We start from the raw sequence: 25,912 nt of genomic DNA, 5'->3' as shown, positions 1-25,912 counted from the left end.
TGCAGAAGTGGTAATCATAGAATAATTAGCTAAATTAGCACTGACTGAGCTCCAGCAGTGGACTGTGTCACACCGAGCAGGGACTAGGAATTTTGCCACTATTACAGACAACTAATTTTGATCAGAACACATACCAGCAGAGCGGTTAAGAAATAAATAAAAAGGACTAGTGGCTCTACCTTACAGCCTATGCCAGTGATTCCGTTGTAGGGGACGCTTTTCCTGGACAGCTGGCTAGTGCAAGCCAGGGTGCAACTTGCTGCTTCACGTTTCAGGCTTTGTATTGTACTTACGGAGAAATAAAAATTCTAAGGTAATTCTGAAATGAACAGAAGTGAAATTATGGAAAGACACAGAAACAAGTACACACCGTACAGTAAGTGGCTGATGATGTATTTATGTCATTAAATCATTCACTCATGCATTTTCACAGTTCATATGAAGACACGTTTGTTCAAGTAACAGATAATTAGAATACTAAGCTAAACCCCCCAAAACAGGAAGAACCCCCCAGCTTCAGGAGGAAGAACCATATATTACTTTCTATTACTTCTTTTGGCAAATCAGTAGCATGACTGATAGTATCAGGACACTTAGTTTGAGCCAAAAATTGATGGTACTATACACTATGCTTTGACATGAAAAATATATTGGCTTCATAAGAATGTAATCAGTAAATTATGAACTGATCACTTCTAGTTCCTTAGCTGCTGCTTAGTTAAGTAATCTTAACAAGATTAAGATTACTGAGGTATTTAGCAACACTAAAACCAGCAATGTTTAAAATGAACATAAAATATAACATTTTCAACCATGTAAAAGAATGCCACACATACTTCAATATACAGACTATATCATTACTGCAATTAACTTTCTTTTTCAGACTGCTTCAGCATAAAGAAGTTGAAAATTATATATTTCAACTAACGCTTGATTTCTTTCAAAATTAAGAACCTTTGAAACAACAAATTGTTACAGACATAATATTGGGAAAAAATATAATTTACGCACAGTTCAAAAGCCCAATTCTTTTAACACACATGTGTTTTACTGACACTCAGTGAGACTGTGGACACGAACGAAGAAGTGTACAAGCAAGCATTAAAACATTGCAGTTAGACACAATTCCGGTATTTTAAAACAAACAGTTAAGAATGCCACCGCTAACCAAGGAGAAACATGTAGCAAACCGTTGCACTCCTTTTGCATAGCTAGATTTTTTGGGGGACAAAGCTTGCAAAGAAAGAAGCTGCTCATGTAGGTGTAAAAATATGTGAATTCCCTTTTAATATTTGATTCTCACCAAGACACTGGAAAGCAGGTCTCAGGCATCAAGGCAGCAAATTTCATCTTCTTTTAACCATGAAAGAATCAATTATGAATTTCATAAGTTTCTATTCAAATATTTTTAAAAAAAAATGCAATAGAAATGTTTTGTATTCTGACCTGGACAGATAAGCAGGGAATAAGCATCACAAAACTATCAGCTGCTATCACAGATCACCGCTGTTTAGTTTACACCTAAAAGTTTCACCATTAGTTACAGAAAATTCTAAATATAATTGATCCAGCTCTTGTTACAGATGTAATATAGCAATTAGAAGTGCTACTGGATGCCATTGAACATCCATGGCCAGGTTTTCACAAGGAAAGAATGAGTCCTGCAATATTTGCATGCTCTTTGGCTGAAAACAAACAAGTACACCTGAAGTATCCAAACAAAGGAAGGGATGTTTTCTGAGTTTTTGTTTGTTTTCCTCTTCTCTTTCTCCTGTCCTACATATTTTGGAGCAGACTGTTTCATTCTGCATCTCTGCAACCCAATCACATAGTACTGACAGTAGTAACTACTGATACTGGAAAATAAATATACAATCTTACTACATTTTCCACCTACATTTGGCATGTCTGTTGTAAGTCAGCAGTGGGTGTGGTCCCTTTTAAAGATCTAGACCAGTCACTTTTCCAGTATTCAGTTACCCCTGAAGCATGACGCTATCTAGTCTACTGACTGCCCGCAAATTCTCCTGATATGGATTTTTAACAATTTTAAAAAATTATACCTGCAAACAGGACTCTGAAAAAGCTATTTTATTTTAAGAACCCGTTTCTCTTGTGGTGAGCAGCAAGATTTCAGGGAAATTCTGAAAATGCTGTACTCTAAAAAAGGAGGTTTTATATTCAGTCTGACAACCTGGAGTTCAAAACTTCTATATACAGAGCAGTCAAATGATTACAGACAACATGGCACCCAATATGGAGAGGAACTTCACCAAATCATGTCAATTTGTTTGCTCAAGTAGAACTGAACTAACATTTTGGATATGAAGGAAAGACAAATGTGTTTCCACTCTGTCCTATCTGTGCTTTTAGCCCCTGTTCACACTTATTTAAAAAGATGTCATTTAAAACATGTTGTGTGATGAGCAGAGTCATTCAGCTAGACTCCAAAATAACAGCGGTGGTTAAAGGAAACTCAAAACACCCTTTAAAGACTATTCATAATGTTTAGAATTCTGCAAGTCCTCTTGCAATATAGACTCAATTGCATTCTGAAAAAAAGGGCAATATTCAAGACAAACAAATGCAAATTCCATCAACAACACACTTGCCTTTAGGACTTCATCAGAGATCCTCCAAGGGGCTAAATTCCCTGCCAATAGTAATTCTAACCTAACATTGACCAAAAAAGATATATATTTCTTTTATATTTACATATTATACATATTTACATTTTTTAATACTACAGTTGTCGAGGGAAAAAAAAAAACCTGGATACAGATATATATGTCCCAACAGTATTTGTCTTTCCCCCTTTGAAAAAATTTACAAGTCCTCTTCAGGTCTTTTGAAAGCTAGATACAGTCCACGTTCCGCAGGCCACCATCCATAGTCAAAGCACCAAATCTAAAATGAAAAAACAGTGTATTCTTAGGTGATTGACTAGCTTATAGAATCAATCCTTAATTAATTATATTTTATTTATGGGTTTTTCCTTTCCCTTGCCACATGCCAACCCATGCATTTGTATCTAACTTTTGTATGTGAAAAGAAAACAGAAGGAAGGACACTGCTCCAAGTATGGGTCTGGGGGTGGGGAACAAAAAACCAATTCAGCTTAAAGCTAAGCTCAGCTCTGGCAGCAATTTATCCCGAAGCTTTCAGAAGATCATTATTTTTACATATTTTGTCATCATAATCGGAAGAAAAGCAAAGTTTGTCTGTATGGGATAGTGACAATACCCTCTCAGGACTGTAAGAAATATGTTGGCCTCTTTCTCTTCACTTTATTTAAGCAATCTGAAAACTACAAAATCATTCATTCAAATTGGTATAATTCCACAGTTAAAAATTATGTCTAAAAGTGAGGAGTAAAAAGACACCACTGGATTGCTGTAACAGGATTGTGTTTAAATTCAGAATTAATCTGTCTGTGCAACAGATTTTTTTATTAGCTAAACGTAAGTAACATGAAACAAAAATGCCACAATTGCTGTGTCAGAATAATTTTACAGTAAAGTTTCAAGGTTTTGAATACTTTTTTTTTTTGGTTACACCTCAGATCAACAGTTTAAAATATATTTACAGTTAAAGAGATTCTAGAATTGTCCCTTAGTTTAAGTTCTGGATTTACAAAATGTACCAAATTAAGTCCGTTCCTAGTATCAGCCTAGAAAGGGAAAACAATCACTTGCCTTTCCAAAATGTGATTGTTCTTAGCCAGTTCTTTAACAACCTCTTCCATTTCCTCCTTTAGTTTCTTCATACTGTAATAACAAGAAGCAAAAGAAAGGTAACAATTTTTATAGCAACACTTATCTCCTATGATCACTTACCACACAGCTTTCAGCAACTTGTTATTACATACAAAATAAGGGACAGAGAACAGGTTGCTTATTTACTAAAAGTGACAGATGATATATTAGTGTTGACCCCTACTTGCTTCCAAATCTGTACCGCCACTTTAGCAATATAAAGTTTTTTCTGAAAAACAAAATTCTTGATCTAAATACAGGAATCACTAAGTCAACCATAATTGTTCAATTCACCTGTATAACAGGTATAGGATATTACATTGATCCAATTAAGAAATTCTCACCCAAGAGTCATTTCCACTAATGTGTTTGAACTTGGATAGACCGTATTCATTGTATGTTTCACTCCACCAGAAGCTGCAAACATTTTCTGCGGCAGAGCATCTTGCAACTGTAATAGATAAAAAGGAAATGTAAGTTACAATGTAAGTTGTCATATGTATCTTGATGTCCACCTCAAAATCCTTCTTTAAATTGTCCATTGCTATGATGCCTCATAAAATCATTACAGTAGTAAGGTGGCTGATATTCTCCAAGTTGAGATCATCATGGAAAGTTTTGTATTGACACGACCTATAGTTTCCTGATTTGTTCCATCTTCTTAACTGTCTTATACTTTCATAATAAACTCTCAAAAGGAAAAAGTGATCTGTTTGTTATGTTTGTAGATATCTTAAGGCAACAGGATCCTAATCAATAACTGACTTTGGTAGTGCTACTAAAATACAAACAAATAACAAGTAAACCATGGGTCTCCACCATTCCTTAATTGCTTTTACATCTGTCAGGTGCTTTTCTTTCATTTATGTTTTCTTTGTAAAGAATAATAATTTTACTGCATGAAAATCCTCTCATTCTCTCAATTTTGAGGTAATTCTGACAAGTTTGCATCCTGCAGAGTCACTGTCCAAATTTTAACAAAACATTTTATTTCATGTCACCAGCAGCATTAATTTAGCACATATCCTTAAGCATGTATTCCCTAATCCTGAATATGGGAGTAGTGTTTTTATGCTTCACAAGAATATAGGTGCTCTATAGGTGCTCAGATACCATTATGATAATACTTACACAGAACACTTCTCAGTCAACCCACATCCATTTGCACAGATTTTTTTTGAAGAATGCTAATGGTACCAAAAAACCCCAAAACAAAACGCCACCCCAAAAAACAAACCAGACCAAAAAAATCAAAACAAAAAAAAAAACACCAAACTCCAACATCAAGTCAGGATTTGAATAAAATCACACCACCCTCTACGCCACTCCGACATCTGCAATGAAGCTACTATAGACTAAATACTACATCCATGCAGCCCTATATTTTAATACGACTGCATTAATATAAGACTTACTATAAACAACACTATTGACATTAGGCAATGGGGAATAGTCTTTTATCTACACAAACACTTTATGTAATTTTGAAGCATTCTACCTCATTTATATAATCCTGGTATTTGGATACCTCTTCTTCAATATCAAAACACTGGTTGGTGAGAGCCAGTAACTGCTTCCTTGTGTGAAGCATTTTCCTAAAAGAAAAAAAGTTTTCTTTTAAGTGTTTCCTTTATAAAAGTGGTGCAGTGAACATTACCAAATATTAAAGAAGTCAATAGCTTGCCTTGTCCAGTCCTCAGCCTTGTCCAAAAATGTATGATACTTGCTGACACATTCATCTTTGAATAGAGCTATGGCTTTTGTAGCATGCAAATACAGTTTCTGCCTGCAACACAGAAAGAAGCAGAACAGTGTTATACTGCTTCAAATACCCTGTTCCTCTAACTTACTTTCTGAAACTTGGAGAAGAGGTATTCGGACTTAAAATCCCTTTAGCCACCTTTATTCATGGTGTTGTAATGTACAAGAATTCAACACACTGTTTGAACTGACAGTTTCTGTTTCAAAACTATTCCCTAGCAGGGAGAAAAAAAAAAATATTTGAAGCATTTGGTTGCAATTATTTGTATATGAACGAATGGTCAAACGTCTTCTCTGAGTCAGTATTTATCCAAATAGATATATTTAAGGAAAAGGGATTCTAAATGGAAAGGACAGAAATCCTTATTATTTCTTATTTGCCTTCAGCGGACACTCAGAACTTCCAGCATATAATAATTATCCTTTGTGCTGGGTAATCTACATGCCAGAAAAAAAACCAGGATTTTTGTGTTAGCCTAAATTTATGGAAAGAGAAAAAAAACAAGCAGATAAGGACAGAAAAGCAAAACAAAACCCAATTCTGGTTAGCATTGCAGACAGTAATCCCAGTGTAACTGTCTTACCATGCTATGCATTGCACCAGTAAGCAAAACTAAGGGATACCAGGGAACACGACAGTCTAACACCTGGTTCTGGTATTCCATTAAGTCCTGCATGACAGCTATTGGTTAACCAAATTCTGGCTAGACTGTAGTTGGGTTGTCATCAGGCATGCATACCTATCATTCAACCAGGAAAAAAAAATCCAAATTGAGCGCTGCTCCCTTGTCTGTCTAGTGGTAAATATTACAAAGGCCAGGCCTCTGCTGCTTATAGCACATAGTTTTTAATAAAAAACACTGCCATTTCTCTCTGGGATGGGTCAAGGAAAAAACCGTGTAGTTAGGATCTCAAAGATACCGGAACAATCCCAAGGAGACACTTGTGCTAGAAAATATACCTGTATGCAAATCCATAACAATGAAGCCTATTTCTTTAAAGTTATTCACATATTAACGCAAGGACACAGTTTGAATAGTAGAAAAAGCCCTAAATTTTCTTTAATCTACCTGAGGGAGTGCAGTTTTAAAATGAGCTATGGATTGCGCCCCAATGTTTGCCTGTTTTCCAACGGTATCCTTAAGCACATATGACTGGAAATTATCACTCGCGTTATCTCCTACGTTAATTTCATCCCCTTGCTGTTGCAGGGCAATGATGTGTCGAAGTCTCTTTCAGTGTTATCAAGACCTGTCTTACATGTTTCCTGCCCCTACTGTCCCTTATCTTAAGGCGAAGTCCCCTCCACTTGGTAGTTACCTCAACTTAGCTTTCACTATGGGAAAATCAGGTGGCATGGTTATGAGAATACCAGTGCCTTCTGCATGTTAGCCTTCTATCTGTAATTTCCAGGGAAGCCACCCCAGTGGTAGCAGCAGCAAGAAGTTTTAGAAACTACAGAAGAGGGATCTAAATTCATATAGGACTCAGCAAAGTCTAGGGAACCACTCAACTGACCAGCCCCTAGGAGAATAACTTAATTACTTAAACATAAGCATCTAGAATTATTTGAGATGCACAAGGATGTCCTGCTCTACTTCCGTGTCCAGAAACGTGTAGGTTTCCCATTTGTCTTGTGTCCTACCTCCCAGTCTCAGAGCACATCTCAGATACCTTAGGGCAACTTAAATAGCATTAGGCATCTGCATATGAGGAACTGAATGGATCCTGAGACATGTACAGCAGCATGAGCAGAGCAGCTGTTTACAGTTGCTCAAGAGTTAGTCAGTTGTCAGTAGAGTCTAATGATAGCCTAGACAGCCAGGTTACATACAGACACTTAATGTGGCCACCTCTCATAAGTGGCAATTTTAAACAGGCACAGAGAACCGCAGTAAAATTTATTTTGCGTGCTGTATTTCCTGGAAGATTAAATCACTCTAAAATTTCATTCAGCTAGTCCATATTTTATTCATCTGTAGAAAATTATCTCCACCTTAGTTACAAAGTCACTTCACTCTTACTGAGGGTTTTTTCCTCTCTAAAAAAAAAAAAAAACCAAACCAAAAACAAACAAAAAAAAAAAAACAGGAAAAAAAAATGTACTTCTTGTAAGACAGTTATGCCCAAATAACGATCAGGTATTTCACACCTACATTTAGAAGGTCTATCTGTGAAGGAACTCCACTGCCAGAAAGCACCTCATTACCTTATGCACGCACCACCATGTATTTAAGATATTTGAAGGAATTTCTTTTTAAAGCAATCCTAAAAAGTTAATAATTTACAATAAAAATCAACAGAAGAGGTTATTGGCAAGAGCACCTGAAGGACCTGAAAGCAATCATGGTATTTCCCAAAGGTAACTTTAAAACTTACTTGTCAAACTTGTGAATTTGTTCTTCATTATAAGGAAGCCCTAGGATCAGAGCAGATGACAGACATTACCAGTTTAATTCTGTTAATTGTATTTATGTAAAACTCCACTAAATTTACCCGTTTCCTATATGGTTTCCTTGTCCTATCCTGATAGGTAAAAGTGATTATTTACTTTTTTTTTTTCTCCTCTTCAGTCTTGCAATTCAAATTTATAAGATTAATAGTGGTGTTTTGTTCATATGGGCTTTAAGACAGTACCTCACTAAGACAGAGCTACAGACGTATTCATTGTTGCTGACTAACTCTCCATTCCTACCACAGATATCCTAGTGGAACAAGGACTGACCTGTCCTTTCCATTCAGTTTATGTTAAACGTGAATCAAATAAGTTACTTACTTCGTTCTGCTTTGTCTTTTTTGAACTGATAATAAATATCTGTGATGGAACAAAGCAGCGCCTGCAGCCTTTCTGGACTAGAGTGACAAAAGGAAGAAAATGAGATTTTTTTATATATAAACTTAAGAATCTATTAATGAGTTTTATAAACTACAACTCAATGTAGAATTCAATACATACTAAAACAATACATACTAAAACAGTTACTCACTTTCTGTCTTTTGGATGCATGCCTTCCTGATTTGCCCAGGTGTCAGCCAGTAAACCACCAGGAGAAAGTTTGTTTTTGATATCTTGAAGACTAGTTTCTATTGTGCCCTGAGAGCTGGAGAGCTACGTAAGAGCAAGAAAGTTCAATCTTACCACTGGGTAAAGTAAAAAATTACTTGGGGCTGCAAACAGACCGAGCACGTTAATACTATAGACCCATTTGTTTCACTGACCTTCATTAAAGAAATATGCCCAATTATCTGCCTAGGGTTTGCTAAAAGCAGATAAAACACAGTATTATTAAAGAATCATCTTTAATGCTGGTATTTCTGTTGGTAAATATTTATTTTCTCTCAACAATAAGTTTCTACCTTTCATATATTCCCTATTTACTTCTACGCTTGTTCTTTTGGTTTAAGAACTCATATAATGACTATCCACATAATTCATACCTTTCTTTCTCTACGGTTCATACAACCTTCAAACCAAAAATGCACTAACCACCTTTTGCTTTTAGAATGGAAAACTTTAGGACAGCAGTGTGTATTTTCAATTTTTCCTTACTTGTCTGGAAACATGATGCAAATTTCAAAGCAGATCACTCTGAAGTGTATTTGTATATGTATCATTTTAGAAAGCCAACAAAGTAGTTTAAAATTTTTTAAGGAAAAGGAAAAAAACTTCTAAGTAAAATATATTTCATGGTTATAATTTTTTACTCAAGTGTGTTCAAAAATGAGACTGTGTTTTCAGGAACTTTTTATTATTTTCACTGTACTGGGCTAATAAAAGGATTTACTCTGTTTTCAGTAAGATATTCACATCTCAGTATAGGCATTTTAACAATCTTTGGCAGACTAGAAATGCCTTTGAAAATTCAGAGCTGTTATTCACAGAAAAACCTGTATTATTGTGTATTTGGCTATTTCTTGAGAAACACCATTTTGAGAATGACACAGGCTTTGTAAGATACTTACACGCAACAGTTTCGTGTGTATCTCTGAAATTTCATCTACTTCTGATGCTTCCAAGTTGATCTGCATCAAATTCTCATAGCTGACCACAAAAAAGCAGATTTAGAAAAGAAAACAAAAAAGCAGAGTTAGAAAAGAGAATAAACGAGCAGTGAATACACTCAAAATATTCCTTGAATCTAGAGATTAACAACAATTACCTTTCTTTGATATAAAATACAGTATCTGTCAAGCAGCAACCATGAAACACTGACAACCTTAAGTGGCCATTAATAATGGAAGCATTTTTGTTATGAAAAAAAAAAAATTCTTGATTTTTTTCCTACACTTGGACCGTTAAGAAGTTTGAAACTTCCATTCCCGACTTCTTTATTCTATTGTTATAGAATAACAGGCAGCGAAAAACTATTTTCTCTCAACAAATAATTTTTAAAAGGTTACCAAACTCAAGTTACTTAAAGTAGTCAATGACACACAAGAAACCAATACTCCAGTGCACCAAAATGCTCTTCTGTAGAAACTTATTGAAAAGGCTAAGTTACAAAAACCTTGGGATGGTTGAGTTAAAACCTTATAGGCTGGGTTAGTACACCATCTGTTCATACTGATACTTCCCATATGACCATAGCTCAAGTGCAAAATAAATAATTTGGGACACTATTTTTCCTGTTGAGTCTCAGGCACATTTTATTATTAAAAACACTACCAAAACCAGCTCAGGTGCTTTCAAAAAATACATACTTTTCTCAAGTTCAATACTTTGTTTACCTTTTCAAATAAAAGCTTTGCATTGACATGCTTTGAAGCACAGCCTTGAAAAGGGAGGACAAACAAGAGGACATGTCCTTTGCTAAGTCCATAAAAGCTTTCTGAAGTCAAATAAATTGAAAATCCTGCCCCTTTGTCAGAGGCCAAAAGACCATGTGCAAACACATAGCAAATTTATGTTCACATGAGAACTACTCCAGTTCACAAGTGAACATAATTTTTGTTCTAATTGCTGCTCTGAGATACTGCTGAATGCACTAGAGTCACAAATCAGAACCTACAGTGGTTTCTTCTGAGCTCTAAATGGCTTCCTTCTGTGGGGACCTGACAGAACGCAGGAAGAGGCTATCTGAACCAAATACAGAGCAAACAAGAACCAGTCTTGTCAACTAGTGTAAACTGGCTCGAAGGAGAGTTTGGATTAAAGCCCTGATGATCTATAATTAGGCTACACAGGTATACTGTTATCTTGCTAGTTATCAACTTCGCTAGTTCCACTGTTGTGGTTTTTTTTTAAAGCAATACCTTAAAGCCCAGGTGCATTAGTTTGTACGTGTTTGGCATGCATACAGCAATTCTGACAAATCCTTCGCTATCCGTAATTACTACATACAAGCTGTTCATTTCGCACATGCATAGCAGCTCCAACATGGCTTAAGTCTATTCTTAAGTCTACTCTGCAAATCCAATGGCTCTACATGCATGAATTAATCATCTTGTGGGCATCGCATTTTCAGAGCAGCCCGGAGGCAAGTTTAGCAAATCCTATGACCAAGATGGCATAATTTGGGGGAGACTGGCAGTAGGTTTAATAGGAACTACCCATAGGAGAATCCTATGAAGAGCCGGGGTTTAAAGTTTGTACCAGACTGTCTAAGGATAACACACCATAAAGATGGAGCTAATGTTAGTTTGTGGAAACACTGAACAAAACACTGCAAGGGCACTTTAAAAGTGGAAAGGAACGTGACTGAGAATTGGACATTGAGTGAGACTCGGAGATGAAACAAAGATTGGGAGAGAGAAAAAATGAAACTTGGAGGGAGAATTCAATGGTGCAATCCCATCTACTACAGACAGCACTTGACTGAAAGAGGTGGGGCAGAAGAATCTGATATTTGCTGCTGAACAACTTTGGCTTCCTTGGAATGGAAGACAAGGGAAAAAAGTGTGTTCTGTGATCTTTGAAACTTGAAAGACTCCTATACTAAAAGATTACAATTCTTTAGTTGCTCCCCATTATAAGTTTTGTCAGTTTTAAAGAAAGCACTCTAAAAAAACTTGCTACTATATAGATCTAAATAGGTCCATATGGCCAAGAGTGAGTCTGTGATACAGACCTCTGCCATTTGAATTAACTGAAATTGACAAAAAATAACGTAATAGTCAGGCACTTGAAAAAATGACAGAAGTAGAATTTCCTGTGCAGTTTATTTTTGCCCCCTCTATGTCCATGCACTGTGATCTAGTGATATCCTAATGCAGCTTTGGTTTTTGGTTGGTTTGGGGGTTTGGAGCTTGGGGGTTTTTTTTGTTTGTTTTTGGGTTTTTTTTTTGCAGCTGCTCTATGTTATATTTCAACATTAAAATTCCTTCCATGCAGAAAATGCTATAGTCTTAAAGCTGTAACAGGGGCAGTATTTAAAGTCATCCTCAGTAAACACACAAGAGCAAACTCAGTGACAAAAGCACTGAATCACTAATGAAAGGAAAGCTACTCGATTCTTTGTCCAGGCTTCAATATAGCTTTTAAAGTCAACAACAGCAAATGAGCGGAGTCAGAGGAGAAAGGAGTAAAAGAACACATACAATTACTACTCAATAGTAATTACTTGTTCCCACTTGTTCCCAGCAGCAAAATTAACACTCTGATTTGAGTAAAGCATATTACTAAATCTGCTTAAGTCACCACCATCAGCAAATCCATACTGATTCAAATTTAACTTTTATATGCAAAATGCCTGCAAGTAAACATAACTTAAAATACCGCTGTCATTGAAGACGATAATAAAAAAATCAATGCATTTGGTGTAGTGCTTCTACTCACATTTTCTCAGCTTTCTCAACATTTCTGCTGCAGAAATCCAGCCGGATGACCACCTCTGTCTTTTTATGAACCATTTCATTGTAATCATCCTTGATTATTTCACTAAAAAAGTGAAGCGTTAGTCTATAACATAAGTATTCAACTGCCATCTTACCAGTAGTCAGTAATATAATACTATATCTACAGCAATAACTGCTAGCAAGAATTGCTTTCAGTTAATTTCATATGAGGATTATACTAATGCATCTCTCTTGTGCAGGCTGCTCAATTGTACCTGCATGTTAACAGAGGTTAGACTTAAATTATCCACAGAAGAAAGTGAAATTGCAAATACCTAAACCTAATAATATTCAGAAAAAAAAAAAAAATTTCAGAAGGAAAAAATTCAGAAAGCCTATTCATTTTCAAGAAGTAAAGAAAACCTCCCAAGATACTGGGAGATCACAGAATTATGTACTGATAATCAAGGCATGTCTCAATAAAAAAAAAAAAAAAACAACCAAAACCAACCCAACCCAAACAAATGCTCAATGAAATTCCATCAATTGCTTACATTAGCCAGCGTATTCCTTTTCGCATCAGCTCCTGGTAAAGTAGCAAAGAACTGGCAACTCTACAGGCATAACATACAATACCTGTTACCGCCTGGTGGAAAAACCAAACAAAATTAGTACTAACCTGGCATTCTCTTAACAATTGTTTCGAGTCAATTAATCACAACAAAGCAGCACAGATTAATAAACCAAAGAGCAACATGAAGATGGTAGTTTAAAATGCATAACTTTGCCCAAACTTTAGTCGGGAGATAACCAAACACTCATTACGGAGGCAGAGCTAAACATGGTGAGTTTTTCCAGTTATACTGAAATATCTGTTAGGGATGAAAATAAGTCTCTTATAAACAAAAATGATGCCACTTACTCTCAGGATTTACTTTAATTTCTGGAAAGTCACAAGTACATTTCTTCAGTAGTTTAGGAATTAGACGCATGCATGAAAAGAAACTTGTAAAAATGACACATTTTTATATTCTAAGGTTAGGGACTCCCTTCATTCACCTAATTTCACTTACAACTTTGCTGCATTATTTAGAATTGTGAATAGTTTCAGAAATTATAATTTACAATATTTTAAATAATTACTATCAACTAATGACTTTCTGTTTATTAATTCTAAAGACTTCTGGTATTCAAAGAGACATATGCTTTCAGGACTACCGTGCCTGAATACAAGGCTCCTCAGCTGCCAGTATTTTATAGGCATAGTATAAATGGTGGTCACAAAGTCAAAGCATAGCAATGCATACATTCAGTAAGTTTAAAAAAATGACCTAAAGAATAAAACATCCTTTACTCTTCTCCCACAGATTCTGAAAACTTGCAGGAGAGGCAACAGAAATTCCACTCTCCTGCAGAGTCCTAGAGACTCCTCTCAATTTATATAAAGATTAAAGTTATTTTTCTTATGTTAAGTTTTGCACCATCACAGGGGATGTTACAAATCTTCTAGCTAACTCCAAAGTGGCAGGCTCCTTTTCCCCTCCATTACCGAATTATGCAGTAACAAAACACTCGGACTTTAGAAGGATGTTTTGGGGGTTTGTTCTTTTTTTAAAAAAATATGTAAACATGTGTCATATACAAAGTATGGCTTTAACATACTTTTTAAGCCCTTATTAACAAATACATTTCTGTTAATCAGAATCCTTATTAGCATATTAAAAATAGTTTCAACAACATTCATCTGAAAATCAAGTAGCTTTCATTTCAGTATCATTATCTGAGACAGGTTTATAATTTAAAATCATAATTACTCACTTTAGCCATACTAGCATCCCCATCCAAATCATAACGTTGATGTACTTTAGGAAGTAAAACTGAAACATAAAACAAACATCTGTATTTTCTTATTTTCCATAAGAGACTTCAAAAGTTCAGACTGTTTCCCCTCCCAACCCTGTATGCTGTTTTTATGTGTATCTACATGGATTTTCATCTAATCCATTCTGTTTCATCTGTTACTGCCAAGCGTTTTAATATTGTGTGGTTCTCATGCACACCTTCAAAACCAGCCTTTGTCTTAAACGCTTTAAATAACTTGGTATCTTCAGCAAACTGTCCTTTACTTCCTTTTTCAGACTCACTTTTCAACATGCTGCACAGCAGATTTCATGTGGGTCTCCACTAGCCGTCTCTCTCCATTGAGAAAGCCAACCATTTATTTCTGTTCTTCAGCCCTGTGTTTGCCTGCATGGGAGACCGTTCCCTTGTACCTCATGGCTGCTTAGTTTCATTGAAACTTTTAAGGGCAGGACTTCACCACACAGCTTTTGAAAATCTAGGGTAGCCTCTATCAGCTGAATCTCCTTTGTTCTCATGCTCATTGATTCCTTCAGAAAGCTCTGACACAATATAAAGGTCCTGTTGATCCTTCCACAAACAGCTTACCTACCCACACTCTTCAGCACCTCTGTGGGAGTGCCAGCTGGCCTGAGCAGTCAGTATCTAGGATGTACTGATTAAAAGCAATGCTGATCTCTCAACTGGAGGCACGTTGTCTAGCTCATTTCTTATAAAAAAAGGGCTCTGGCACAGGACCTCTATAAGCCTCCCAGTGATAATTGGAAACAAAAAAACCTTAATTACTTATTTTTTCTGTTATGGCATTACATTATCTTCTAAGCAAAGGTAAGTTAAAAGCTCCTCTGTTAACTGAAAGGCTAACCATAATCATGACAAATAGGAAAAAAAAAAAAAGCAAAACCTGAATTTCCACTTAGTGAGTAATGGAACAATAGAACAAGCTTTGAATTACATTCTATAATATTCCTTTCTACTTGTTAAAAGTGTGATGCTTCAAAAAATTTCAGAAGTCCATACACACCACTATATCAACGCACAAATGCTCAGGTTCACAGCACTAGGAACATTACAAGCAGCTACTGTTTCTGTAAAAATATGCTGGATACTCAGCATTTTTGAAAAAAAAAAAAAAAAAAAAATTGGACTGCCTACTTAAAACTTTAGGTATCAACAGAGAAAATTTTCAAACATTATTTCTAAGACATAACAAACATAAACCAAAAATTAAATATCCCGAACTATTTACAAAGGATAGCTATAAGAAAGGGGAAATGACTTTCATATACCTTCTTCATAGATTAATCCGACAATGTTCATAGCCTCCCTGCTTACTACAAAGATAGGATTCTCCTCAGTAGTTCTGGGGAAGTGCTGTGCCAATCTGCCAGGCTCTAGTATTAAACGCCGACCTTCATATAGTAGTTCTTGATTCTGCGATGGTATTTTTGTCTGTTTGTAGACCAACTCATGAAATATAGCAGCTCTATAATACAAACAATGCATTCAGTAGTAGTTAGACTCACTACAACAGTTCAAGAATTCAGATTTTGTATTACCTCAATAAAAATTCCTTTTACTTCTGATTAATTAAGAACTGGTTTTATACATAAAGCAGTTGACTTATAAGAACAAAAAGCAGCACACTGCCTAAGGCTCCAGGTTGTTACAAAAATAAATGCTATTTCCTGCAAAATATCAAACTTCCCTTTCTACCTCCGATTTTCCACCAAAGCACGTCTGTGTAAACAAACTCGCTTTGGCCTGAACTCTGAAGGTCAGTAAAAACAGGCAAGGCCAGATGAGAGGAAGGATTTTTTTAGTTTTATCAGGCATGTCCGTTTCTTCACAGGAGAGGAATGTCTCTCTCCAAGAGAAAGTCTGGCATTTTACATGTCAAAAAGCACACACCTTAAATTCAGCCTGTAAGCTAACAGACAGACGGCATATCTCCTAACATAGCAGTGACAAGGAAAACCAAAGATGCTTTGGTATTTTACTTCCAGCAATCAATGGATACAAGGCATAAGAATTTATAACAAACCTTCCCTCCCCGCCAAAAAAAAAACCCAGAAAATAAAAAGAAATGAACAAACAAACAAAAGCTCTAACAAAGAAAAAAATATTTTATGATCAACATACTTCTATGCACTGTGAATACACAGAAGAATGACAAGCTTTCACTTCCTCAGATAAACTGCCAAGGAAAGGGTACTGAATTTGTAACTCTGGTGAACTCCGGGGACAGTAATGTTTGCCTGAATAAGAGCAAAGAAATGAAAACAGAGAACACACTTACGTATTATAGCTGTGAATATAAACTTTGTGCAAAGTCATCTGCTGTAGTGAAAAGATGTGGATTATTATTCGGTGCAGTATGTCACTTGTCTCTGCAAAGAACTGGTCAAATCCCCAGCATTTTTCCTGGTCTGCTTCAAGAATATTGGCAAGGACAGGTGTGAGCAGTACTTGCAGACCCCTAGAGGACACCAGGAACAGACAAGACAATTTGGATCTACTTGGATCTTTTCACCTCGTAAACAATTGCAATACCTCATCGGGTTTCTTTCATGAATACACATCTACTATCCCTTGAAGAATATGCAGAGCTTGTTTTTTTTTCCTTTTTCCTCTACTGAACCACAAAATGTTCAATGGTAATATTTATTGGTTTTAATAAATACACATACTTTATCTCTTTCCATTTTAGGCTTAACTATCAAATATTTTTTCCTTGTTATCTGACAAATTTCATGAGCATTGGAAAAATGGCATGCAAATTAAAAAGTCTACATTGTAGAGCTAAGGTCACCTTCTACCACTGCTGGGGAGTAGTCTTTTACCCAACTCACCCCAGTTTACCACAGTTTTACTTTTTTTTTTTTTTTTTTTTTTTACTTAACACAGTTTATCACCTTGAAGGAAGATACTGCTGTTTATGGTTTGCTGGCTGAGCTGCTTGTGTGAGCACACTACGTTGCTTTCAATCAAAATCAGCTGGGTTAGCAAAGACTCATTATTTAAATTGTCAACACTAGCAGAATTAATCCTGATTGAGATGGAGCTAAATAAGTACTCCACGCATGCAGCTCAACTGCCGCAAAGAAAAATGTGCAACTATTGCCTTACAGTCATTACTACTCTAGGAGAATGGCCAGCTTGAATTTCTTGTATTTCTACCTTGAGAATTTGAATTGCAAGGAACTTTATGGATCCTACTCCTGTGTTATTATGAACAACTTCTTCAAAGTTTTAACATTACGTACACATCAAACCTAAATCCAGTGGTAAAACTGGTAACATTATGAAGCAAGTTCCAGTTGCTTATAAGCACATTGATGGCCTCATTAGAGGTCAGTGGATGCTGTGCTCAAACCCACTTTGGTACTAAAATTGTAACAGTAAATATTATTTAAGTGCTACTCAAAAATATTACTGTAAACAGATGTTTAATAAAAAAACTGCTTCCTTTATTATTTAAGCACTTCAATTATATGGAACAAGCAGAAGAAACAACTGAGCAGTATCAGGAAAAATATATATAAATTGCAAGTTTGGTACAGTATAAACTAATGAATTGATATAAACCAGTCTTCCAGTCTACACTTCTTATGGATCCATGTATTTGGCTTTCAGAAAAGTTTGTTTCTAGAGTCACAGAACAACTTATTTCTCACTTTACCATGAAAGAGTAGTAATTTTAAAGTACTGAAGAAGTTTCAGGAAGATAAGTAAGTAAATGGGAGGTGTTTTTAAGATCATATTGTGATCAGATCTTCCATGACTCTTCCTACTGAGTATTATGACACATGAAGCAAAAATATTGTGATAAAAAAATTTAAAGGATACCATGAGAATATGTTAAATGTGCTGATGTGAATTGTTTTCCAGCAAAAATGCAAGTCTCTGAACTGTCTTTTCTTATCATTTCCTTCCTACTGCCTAATCTTTGTAATGTCTGAAGTCACATTTTTGCAAGAAAGGGGGGACATCAATTCAAAGTTTATTAAATCTTCATACTCCTTCCTGAGGGTGAAGAAAATGTAGTAATAATCTTTCTTATACTCACACCAGTTCAGATTCTCAGGTGCTCATTTGTAAATTAGCAGTCATAAAACTATTTGGACAGATGGGAAGAAAAAACACTTGATAACCAAATAGTAGACTGTACTGATCTACTGAAGAGTTCAAAAAAAAACCAACTGTAACAGTCAGATCTCTGTTCCAAAGACCCAATCCTGAGAGAATAACCAGAAAAGTCCAATCAATTAGCATTGAAACACTTTGTGAGAAGTTCAAACTTACTTTGAAAGACTACAAGAAACAGGCATATCCCAACTCCATTCAATTGGTCCATTTTCTGCTTTCTGTATTCCAGAAATAGCACCAGAAGGCTTTCCAGTGATTATTTTATACCTGCGATACATTATAAAAATAATAGAGACTTCAAATACTACTTCTTTTATATAAATAGGTCTAGTAACTAATCCCCAAAGGGGTATAAATAATACGCATCTAAACAACAGACTGGCCTAAATGTATAGGTGGTGTAATAATTAGGAAGCTTCACTTACAAGCTGACAGACAGTGGTGCTACAACAGTAAACAATGAAAAGGAAGCACTTTGGGCTACGTTGGAGAAGCAACTTTGTCTACATCAGACTTGAGAAAAATTTAGGAGAGGTTTCAGGCATCACTGAAGGAAGCTGAAGTTTTTTCATAAGTGTTAATTAATCAAAGTCAAATATCCAAGGCAGTTCAAAATTTAGGCATTTACATGACTGACTTCTGGCACATGCCATGGCAAATGATGACATCTAGCCACCACAAAGTCACTTGGGGATAAAGAAACCTTTGAGAAATTACTTTAACTTGGAAACATCTAGCAATTTGGATACAATTTGGCATTGTCTAACTTTGCACTGAACAGGCTAGTATTTCTCAAATTTCTCATGAAACTAATCACGAGCAATAGGCTTTTGCAACAGAAAATTTCAGTTGTGTGTTCTCTTTTTGGAGGATGATGTACATACAAAACATATGTTCCTTGCTTATCTCACAAGTAGATACAATAACAAGAATGCCTGTGGGATAATCACAGGATGAGCAGTTCCTTAAACTAAGAAAATTGGAGTCACCCTTACAAGGAGTAACAGAACAGAGATGTTATTGGCCTATCAGAGTTCCCAAATACCACGTTGCTTTATTTTTTAAATGCAACACACAGAACAAGAACAAAATAGAACTAGACTAAGATGAAACAGGAATAAATTCCAACCAGCACATCATAGACACAATTTGTTTCCCATTCAGAAGCTACCCCTGTTATCTTCAGCCACAGTCCACAACTCCACTACTCAAAAAATGTCAACCTCATGGGTAGCACATGGATTTAAGACTGCCTGTGAGGACAATCATTTAAAGGACAACAAAAATTTGCAGCAGTGAAAACCCGTTTCAGAAAACCATAATTTTTTCTGAATATCCAAGTTATACACACTACACTGCAACACACCAGCTTAGCGCCACAGTGAAGGAAAGATGTGTCAAAATACAGCAGTATTTGGGGGGAGCTCTGATGCTTAATTCAGGTCTTATGGTGCTACACAGTAAAATCCTTGTTGAAGCAGAATGTTTGTCCTGATTTTGTCTGGGATAGAGTTAATTTTCTTCATAGTAGCTCATATGGTGCTGTGTTTTGGATTTGTGACCAAAACAGAGTTGATAACAACAGGACGTTTTAGCCATTACTGAGCAGTGCTTAACACAGCATCAAGGCCTTTACTTCTCACACTGCCCTGCCAGATAGTAGGCCAGAGGTGGGCAAGAAGTTGGAAGGGGACACAGCCAGGACAGCTGACACCAAGGGATATTCCATACCATATGACATCGTGCTCAGCAATAAAAGCTGGGGAGGGAATTTGCCAGGGCAGTAGTTGCTCAGGGACTGACTGGGAATCAGTTGGCTGGTGGTAAGCAATTGGGTTTTTTTTGCATAATTTGTTTTTCTTGGTTTTGTTTTCCTAGCAGTGTTAGGGGTGGGGCTTTTTGTTGGTTTTAGTGTTTTCTTTTTTAACTTATTAAACTGCCTTCATCTCAACCCACAATTTTTTGCACTTTTACCCTTCCAATTCTCTTCCCCCATCCCACTGCAGGGGAGTGAGCAAACAGCTGTGTGGTGCTTAGCTGCCTACTGGGGTTAAACCACAGCAAACTTAAAGAAGGTTTTTCCTTAAATATTTTCACTATTTTAATATTTACTGTATGCGTGTAGGATTTCTTGATAAAAAGCATTTTATGGACTGACTTAATTTACAAACAAAATTTTCCTTCTAAATTACCTACATCACTTCCTTGTTTCTACGAGGTCCTTCAAAAGGTCGGAAAGGCAAACTCCCTGTTGCAGCATGGTAAAAGGTCACCCCTATGCTCCATAGATCAACCGTTGCTCCGTACTTTTTCTGATGCTCCTTCCTCAAAACTGCTCTCTCATACATATCAGGATGCTAAAGAGAAAAAAAAAAAAAACATTAAAAAAGAAGTTAGAATTGCTTTATGAACAATATAAACAACAAAAACCCAATCTATCATTTCACAGCAAGATAATTTGTCATTCTAAACTTTCAGCTGTTTAATCGAAAAGCAAAGCTAGCTTGTATCACAGAACTTGCTTTAGTTATTCTGACAGAATATCACAAAAATGCTCCTACTTAAGATAGCCACTTCTATTAAAGGTTTGAAAAAAATATTTTAAAATTTAGCTAAAGATTGACTACTAGAATAAGACACCACTAAATAAGAGCAGAAAGCCAGTATTCCTCCAGGTGATTCTGAAACAACAGAAACCAAATTAGAAAAAGATTCAGGGCAGAGGAGACTATCAGTCATGATACTACCCGCGGGAAAATGTGGCAGGAAGAAAATCAGGCCTAAGATGCCTGTATGGATGCTTCTCTGCCTGCCTCTCTTTGGTTAACTAAGATATCAAGTAAGTGTATCTTAACTACACTTAACATCACCCAAGTAGCTCAAATACAAACTGAAAAATATCTACAGAGATAAAGGCAAAGACATTCATATCTAAAATACTGTTGTTCTTCCTTTCGCACAAAGCAACAGTGAAAGTTGGACCTGGAAATTATCAAAAGGCTACTGTGTTTAGATCAGCAGCAGAACTGGCATGACCCAAGATGAAAAAGGTGGAAAGTTATATATATAATTATAATACAATGGTTTAAACACTAATTCCCAACAGTCTGACCATCACCTATTCAACTCTCATCACAAAGGGCCCCAGGCTTCAAACATTTCTTCAACAGAAAGTGAAATCATGTTGGCTTACTAAATATTCTTCTGTGCCATAGAGAGAAACAAATTGTTCATCATCTTCGAGTTCTCTTGCAGCACCAAAGTCTGTAAGTTTGTAAACAGACTGACCATCTTCACCTATAACACGCATTATATTGCCTGGTTTGATGTCACGGTGCACTATTCCGTTCTCCCGGAGATGATTCATCCCAGCCACTTAAAAAAAAAAAAAGTACAGAATTTATATATGCATCTTGACACAGACTGCACAAACACTGTATTGTAACTGCAGCTAGGAAGACATATGTGTTTATTTTCTCATTGGAAAATAGGAACGAGAAAGGACGCTCAATTAACAAAAAGATCAGGACCAGGGAATATTCCAAGAATTTTTGCCTTTTTTCTTTCAAACACCTAAATTACCATATTTCTTGCTCTCAGCAACATCTTTCCCATAAAGTAATAGAGGAAAATTTTATAACAAGCAGACACAGGTAAACCTCATTATTTTTCTAATTTACTCTTCTGAGTTCAATTGTCACTAGGTATCAGTCCGTGTGACAATCTTGAAACAAACGAAAAGAGAATTATAGGAATTTAAACAGAAATGGCTTCTTAATGCAGCTATCTATACCAATATAGACATAAATAAAAGATCTGACTCTACATGACCATATTAATTTGTTCAATTATAGAACCATAGAATCGTTTTGGTTGGAAAAGGCCTTTAAGATCATCAAGTCCAACCGTTAACCTAGCACTGCCAAGTTACCACTAAACCCTGTTCCTCAGCACTACATCTACATGTCTTTTAAATACCCCCAGGGATGACAACTCTACCACTTCCCTGGGCAGCCTGTTCCAATGCTTGATAACACTTCTAGTGAAGAAATATTTCCTGATATCCAATGTAAACCTCCCCTGGCACAACTTGAGGCCATTTCCTCTTGTCCTAATTAGCTGACAGTCATTCATATTCCTTGTCTCTTTTTGTTTCAAGATAAACAAAACAAGTATGCATTTGTTTCAGTCAAAGAATTAGACTAAAGAGCAAAGTCTACGTACCCACATCTCTCAAAACAATTAAGAACTCAGACTCTGGCAAACCAAAGGCATTAGACGGTTCCTCTAAAACTGTATATAAACTCCCACATGGACAAAATTCCATAACTAGTACTTTGTGTCTAGTTGTTGTCTGGAAAAAAAAAAAAAAAAAAAAAGATAAGTCTGTGACTATTGTGAAAACAATGTCAGAAATTACATATAACAACAGAATCTTACTTTCAGAAAAAGAAAAATAAAATCTGTGCTAGATCATAAATTCCATTCTGGCAATCTTCAAAAGAAGCGAAGGTGATTTTTTATATTGTTTCATGTATTCTAACTTGGAGAGGGATTAAAAATTAAGAAAGCCTCAAGCTCTAGGCACTCAGAGGGTTGACAGCAGTATCGATTGGTAGACAAACAAGAAACTGCAGCACAGAAGACCAGACATCAGAAATGGTCCTTCCTTCCTCTTTACCAATCTCAGTATCTGGGTCATTTCAACTGATCAGTCTCAGCTTCAGCACAATTCATACTAACATACAGTTCTACATGTATGTCATTATTTCACTTGGTTGCAAAGCAAAAGCATAACATTGTCAGGATTACTGAAACACCTCCAACTATCAGTATGTATTAAATATTCATACATGTAGAAAGCTTAAAAATCCTAATTCAAGATAAAGCTTAGGACAGTGGTTTCTGGAGATGGCTTTGAAGAATCATAACTGTACCTAAACACTGAAAGCAAGCATATTCTTTCAACAACAACAAAAAGAAGAAAGAAAAAGAAAAAATGGTGGTGGTTGGGTAAGAGTATTTATATCATGATATGTGTTACCACTCTTTATACCTTCATCCTCTACAGTTAACGATAAAGCAAAAAGACAGTTACTGTGGTTACTACTATGCATCTCAGATCACAACTACAATTCATTACCTCTTCTTCAATGGCAAACAATTTGACAATGTTCTTATGATTTAATTTCTTCAATACTTCAAACTCTCGCATCTGAACATCCACAGGACGAAGGAAACTTATACTGTTAAATACTTTGACAGCATATAAATCCCCAGTTTTCTGTTCAAAACAAACAAATTACTAATCAAACAAAGCATAAGACTGTAAATGTACACATACCCATTATCCAAGCACTTTGAGATCTTCTGTTGTGCATATGAGCATACCCAGATTACAAATTGTTCAAAATAGTATTTTGTGTTAAGGTGGAAGTTAAGATTCTACTAAAAAGAATTATGTATATAATGGTTTAGTTTAATATAGACAAGAAGCAAACAGACTAGCAGAACGGAAACTCAATGTTAGCCCACAAAACCTAAGGCCTTTTAAAAAAAAAGAATAGCTGGCATAATAAAGGCTACGCATTTAAGAACGACCAATAAACTTAGCTGAAAAATAATTTTTCAGCAAGAGGTAAGCCACTTGTACAAATCAATAAGAGACAGACACGTGACAGTTGAGAATCACGGCTCACTTAAGAGACAACGTTCAGAAGCTGAACATTGCTCTCTTTTTCTTTATTGTTTTGTTCATACTAATAAAGCAGTATTTTATTTTTTCAAAGAAGGCAGTGTCGAGCACTACATACCACACATGCAAAATCCTGAAGCAATTCAAACCCACATAATAAGTGACAGGACCACAGTTATGAGCTTAATCAGAGACTTAAGTTCTCAAGTGGGACTAAGCCCCACATACTCAGGCACCCACAGCACCAGCTGACAGTGCAACTCCCATCTCTCTTAGGGCAAAGTACCTCCCTGAGTCCACTCTAGGAATAAGCTTACATTAGCAGTCTTGTGTGTGACAGATTCTTTCTAAGGACAAAGCCTCCCTGTGCTTAGACTAGGTGTGTTGTACAGTACACTTATGTGCACTACTGGTGCCCAGGTAAAAGTTTCCTCCCATTGACAATGAGCTGTGGGTTACGGGCTCAGACTAGTGAGGGTGATGAGAAGTGCAACCATGAAACCATAAGCTTTACAGTAGAATCATTCTATGTTGAAATTCACTCACCCAGAAAAGCACATTAACTGCTAAATTATTGTTTAGTGTTGCTTCACAGTTAAATGTGGAGCATAGAATACACTATAGCTTAGATATAACTTTATTTCACGCAGACTGTCATTACTATAAGGGATCGTAACTTTCACAACTAGGCTTATCTTCATTTTGTGAGACATACTGTGAAATTCATAGGAACAGAATGACCTAGACAAGTAAGGTCATTTTAGCCCCTTACTCACGTTACAACATACAAATCAGTATACCATTTACATGGCAAAACTGCTCAACGATGTACTATTTTGTACTGACTACTCAAGGCACATCACTAAGAAGATGGTGTCCTAGACATGTATGAAGTATTGACTTTCAGACAAAGATTAAGAGCAAAGTCATCTGATATGGTAATATATTAAGAATATTTCACTTACAGTATAAAATCATAAAAATCACAAGAAATGGGTTTTAAAAGAACAGTGAAAAACTATGAAAAGAGAATTTAACAAAGACAAAAATATCATATCATGTAATAAAAATTGATAAGACTTCCTATTTAAATTCTTAAGCAAGGACTATTATTTCCATAAAACTGAAGAATGGAGGAATGAAGAATTATTAACAGTTAATGTTTTACAAGGACAAGTAATATAATATTAAAAACAAATCCTCTGAAATAACTGTATAGAACTCCAATGGATGACTATTAAAAATTAAAAACTAAGTATTACGAGTTACAAAGCTATATTTGCTTTAGGCCTAAATCTTGGAACAGTTTTTCATTGATTTCACAATGCTATTTGCATATGAAAAATTGAAAATTTAGATAAATTCAGATTAGTAATTTCTCACAAACCTTATGTCGTCCTCGGAAAACATTTGCAGTAGCTCCTTGTCCTAGAATGTCAGACAACAGCCAAAGGTAATTCGAAGTGCTCTGCATCTTTGCTCTTTGCTTAGACAGTTTTCTTTTCCACCTTAAAAACAAAATATTAAATATACTGAATTATAATTTAGTAAAATACACAAAAGAGACGAGACTTAACTTAATTAGACAGAAGAGACCCCACCCAACCACAACTCCAAAGACATACAGAAATAATTAAGAACAACCAAGTAGAGGAATAAGAGGTGAAACAAAGAAAAAAAAGCAAGCTAGCTCAACAACCAAAACTAATGCCATAGACACAACACTTCTCTGCATTTGAGGTCTTTACTCCCCAAACTTTGTTTGAAAAATAAACTGGAAAAGCGAAAGCTTTATAATCCTGTATTGGGTTTGCACAGCAAGGGTTTGGTAGCAGGGGGGCTACAGGGGTGGCTTCTGTGAGCAGCTGCTAGAAGCTTCCCCTTATGTCTGGCTCCAAGATGGAACTGCCGCTGGCCA

At 35.9% G+C, this 25,912-nt stretch overlaps 1 protein-coding gene across 1 annotated transcript; it reads right to left on the bottom strand.

The window, feature by feature from the left end:
- Positions 1-390: 390 nt before the first annotated feature.
- TBK1 (TANK binding kinase 1) lies at positions 391-25,588 on the bottom strand. The gene is made up of 20 exons (XM_082495487.1): positions 25,382-25,588; positions 23,443-23,583; positions 22,524-22,653; positions 21,493-21,674; positions 20,496-20,656; positions 18,456-18,566; positions 16,450-16,629; positions 15,440-15,636; positions 14,109-14,167; positions 12,845-12,936; positions 12,292-12,393; positions 9,480-9,558; positions 8,504-8,625; positions 8,293-8,369; positions 7,896-7,935; positions 5,440-5,541; positions 5,254-5,350; positions 4,100-4,206; positions 3,696-3,767; positions 391-2,907 (listed from the first exon to the last, which is right to left on the bottom strand). The coding sequence occupies exons 1-20, from the start codon at positions 25,466-25,468 to the stop codon at positions 2,856-2,858; spliced, it is 2,190 nt and encodes a 729-aa protein (XP_082351613.1). The 5' UTR covers positions 25,469-25,588; the 3' UTR covers positions 391-2,855.
- Between the last annotated feature and the right edge of the window lie 324 nt (positions 25,589-25,912).

This window comes from Vanellus vanellus (assembly GCF_965231255.1).
Source record: "Vanellus vanellus genome assembly, chromosome: 1".
Taxonomy (NCBI): domain Eukaryota; kingdom Metazoa; phylum Chordata; class Aves; order Charadriiformes; family Charadriidae; genus Vanellus; species Vanellus vanellus.
Note: the sequence above shows the minus strand (reverse complement) of the source record. Positions and strands in the feature narration are given on the sequence as shown.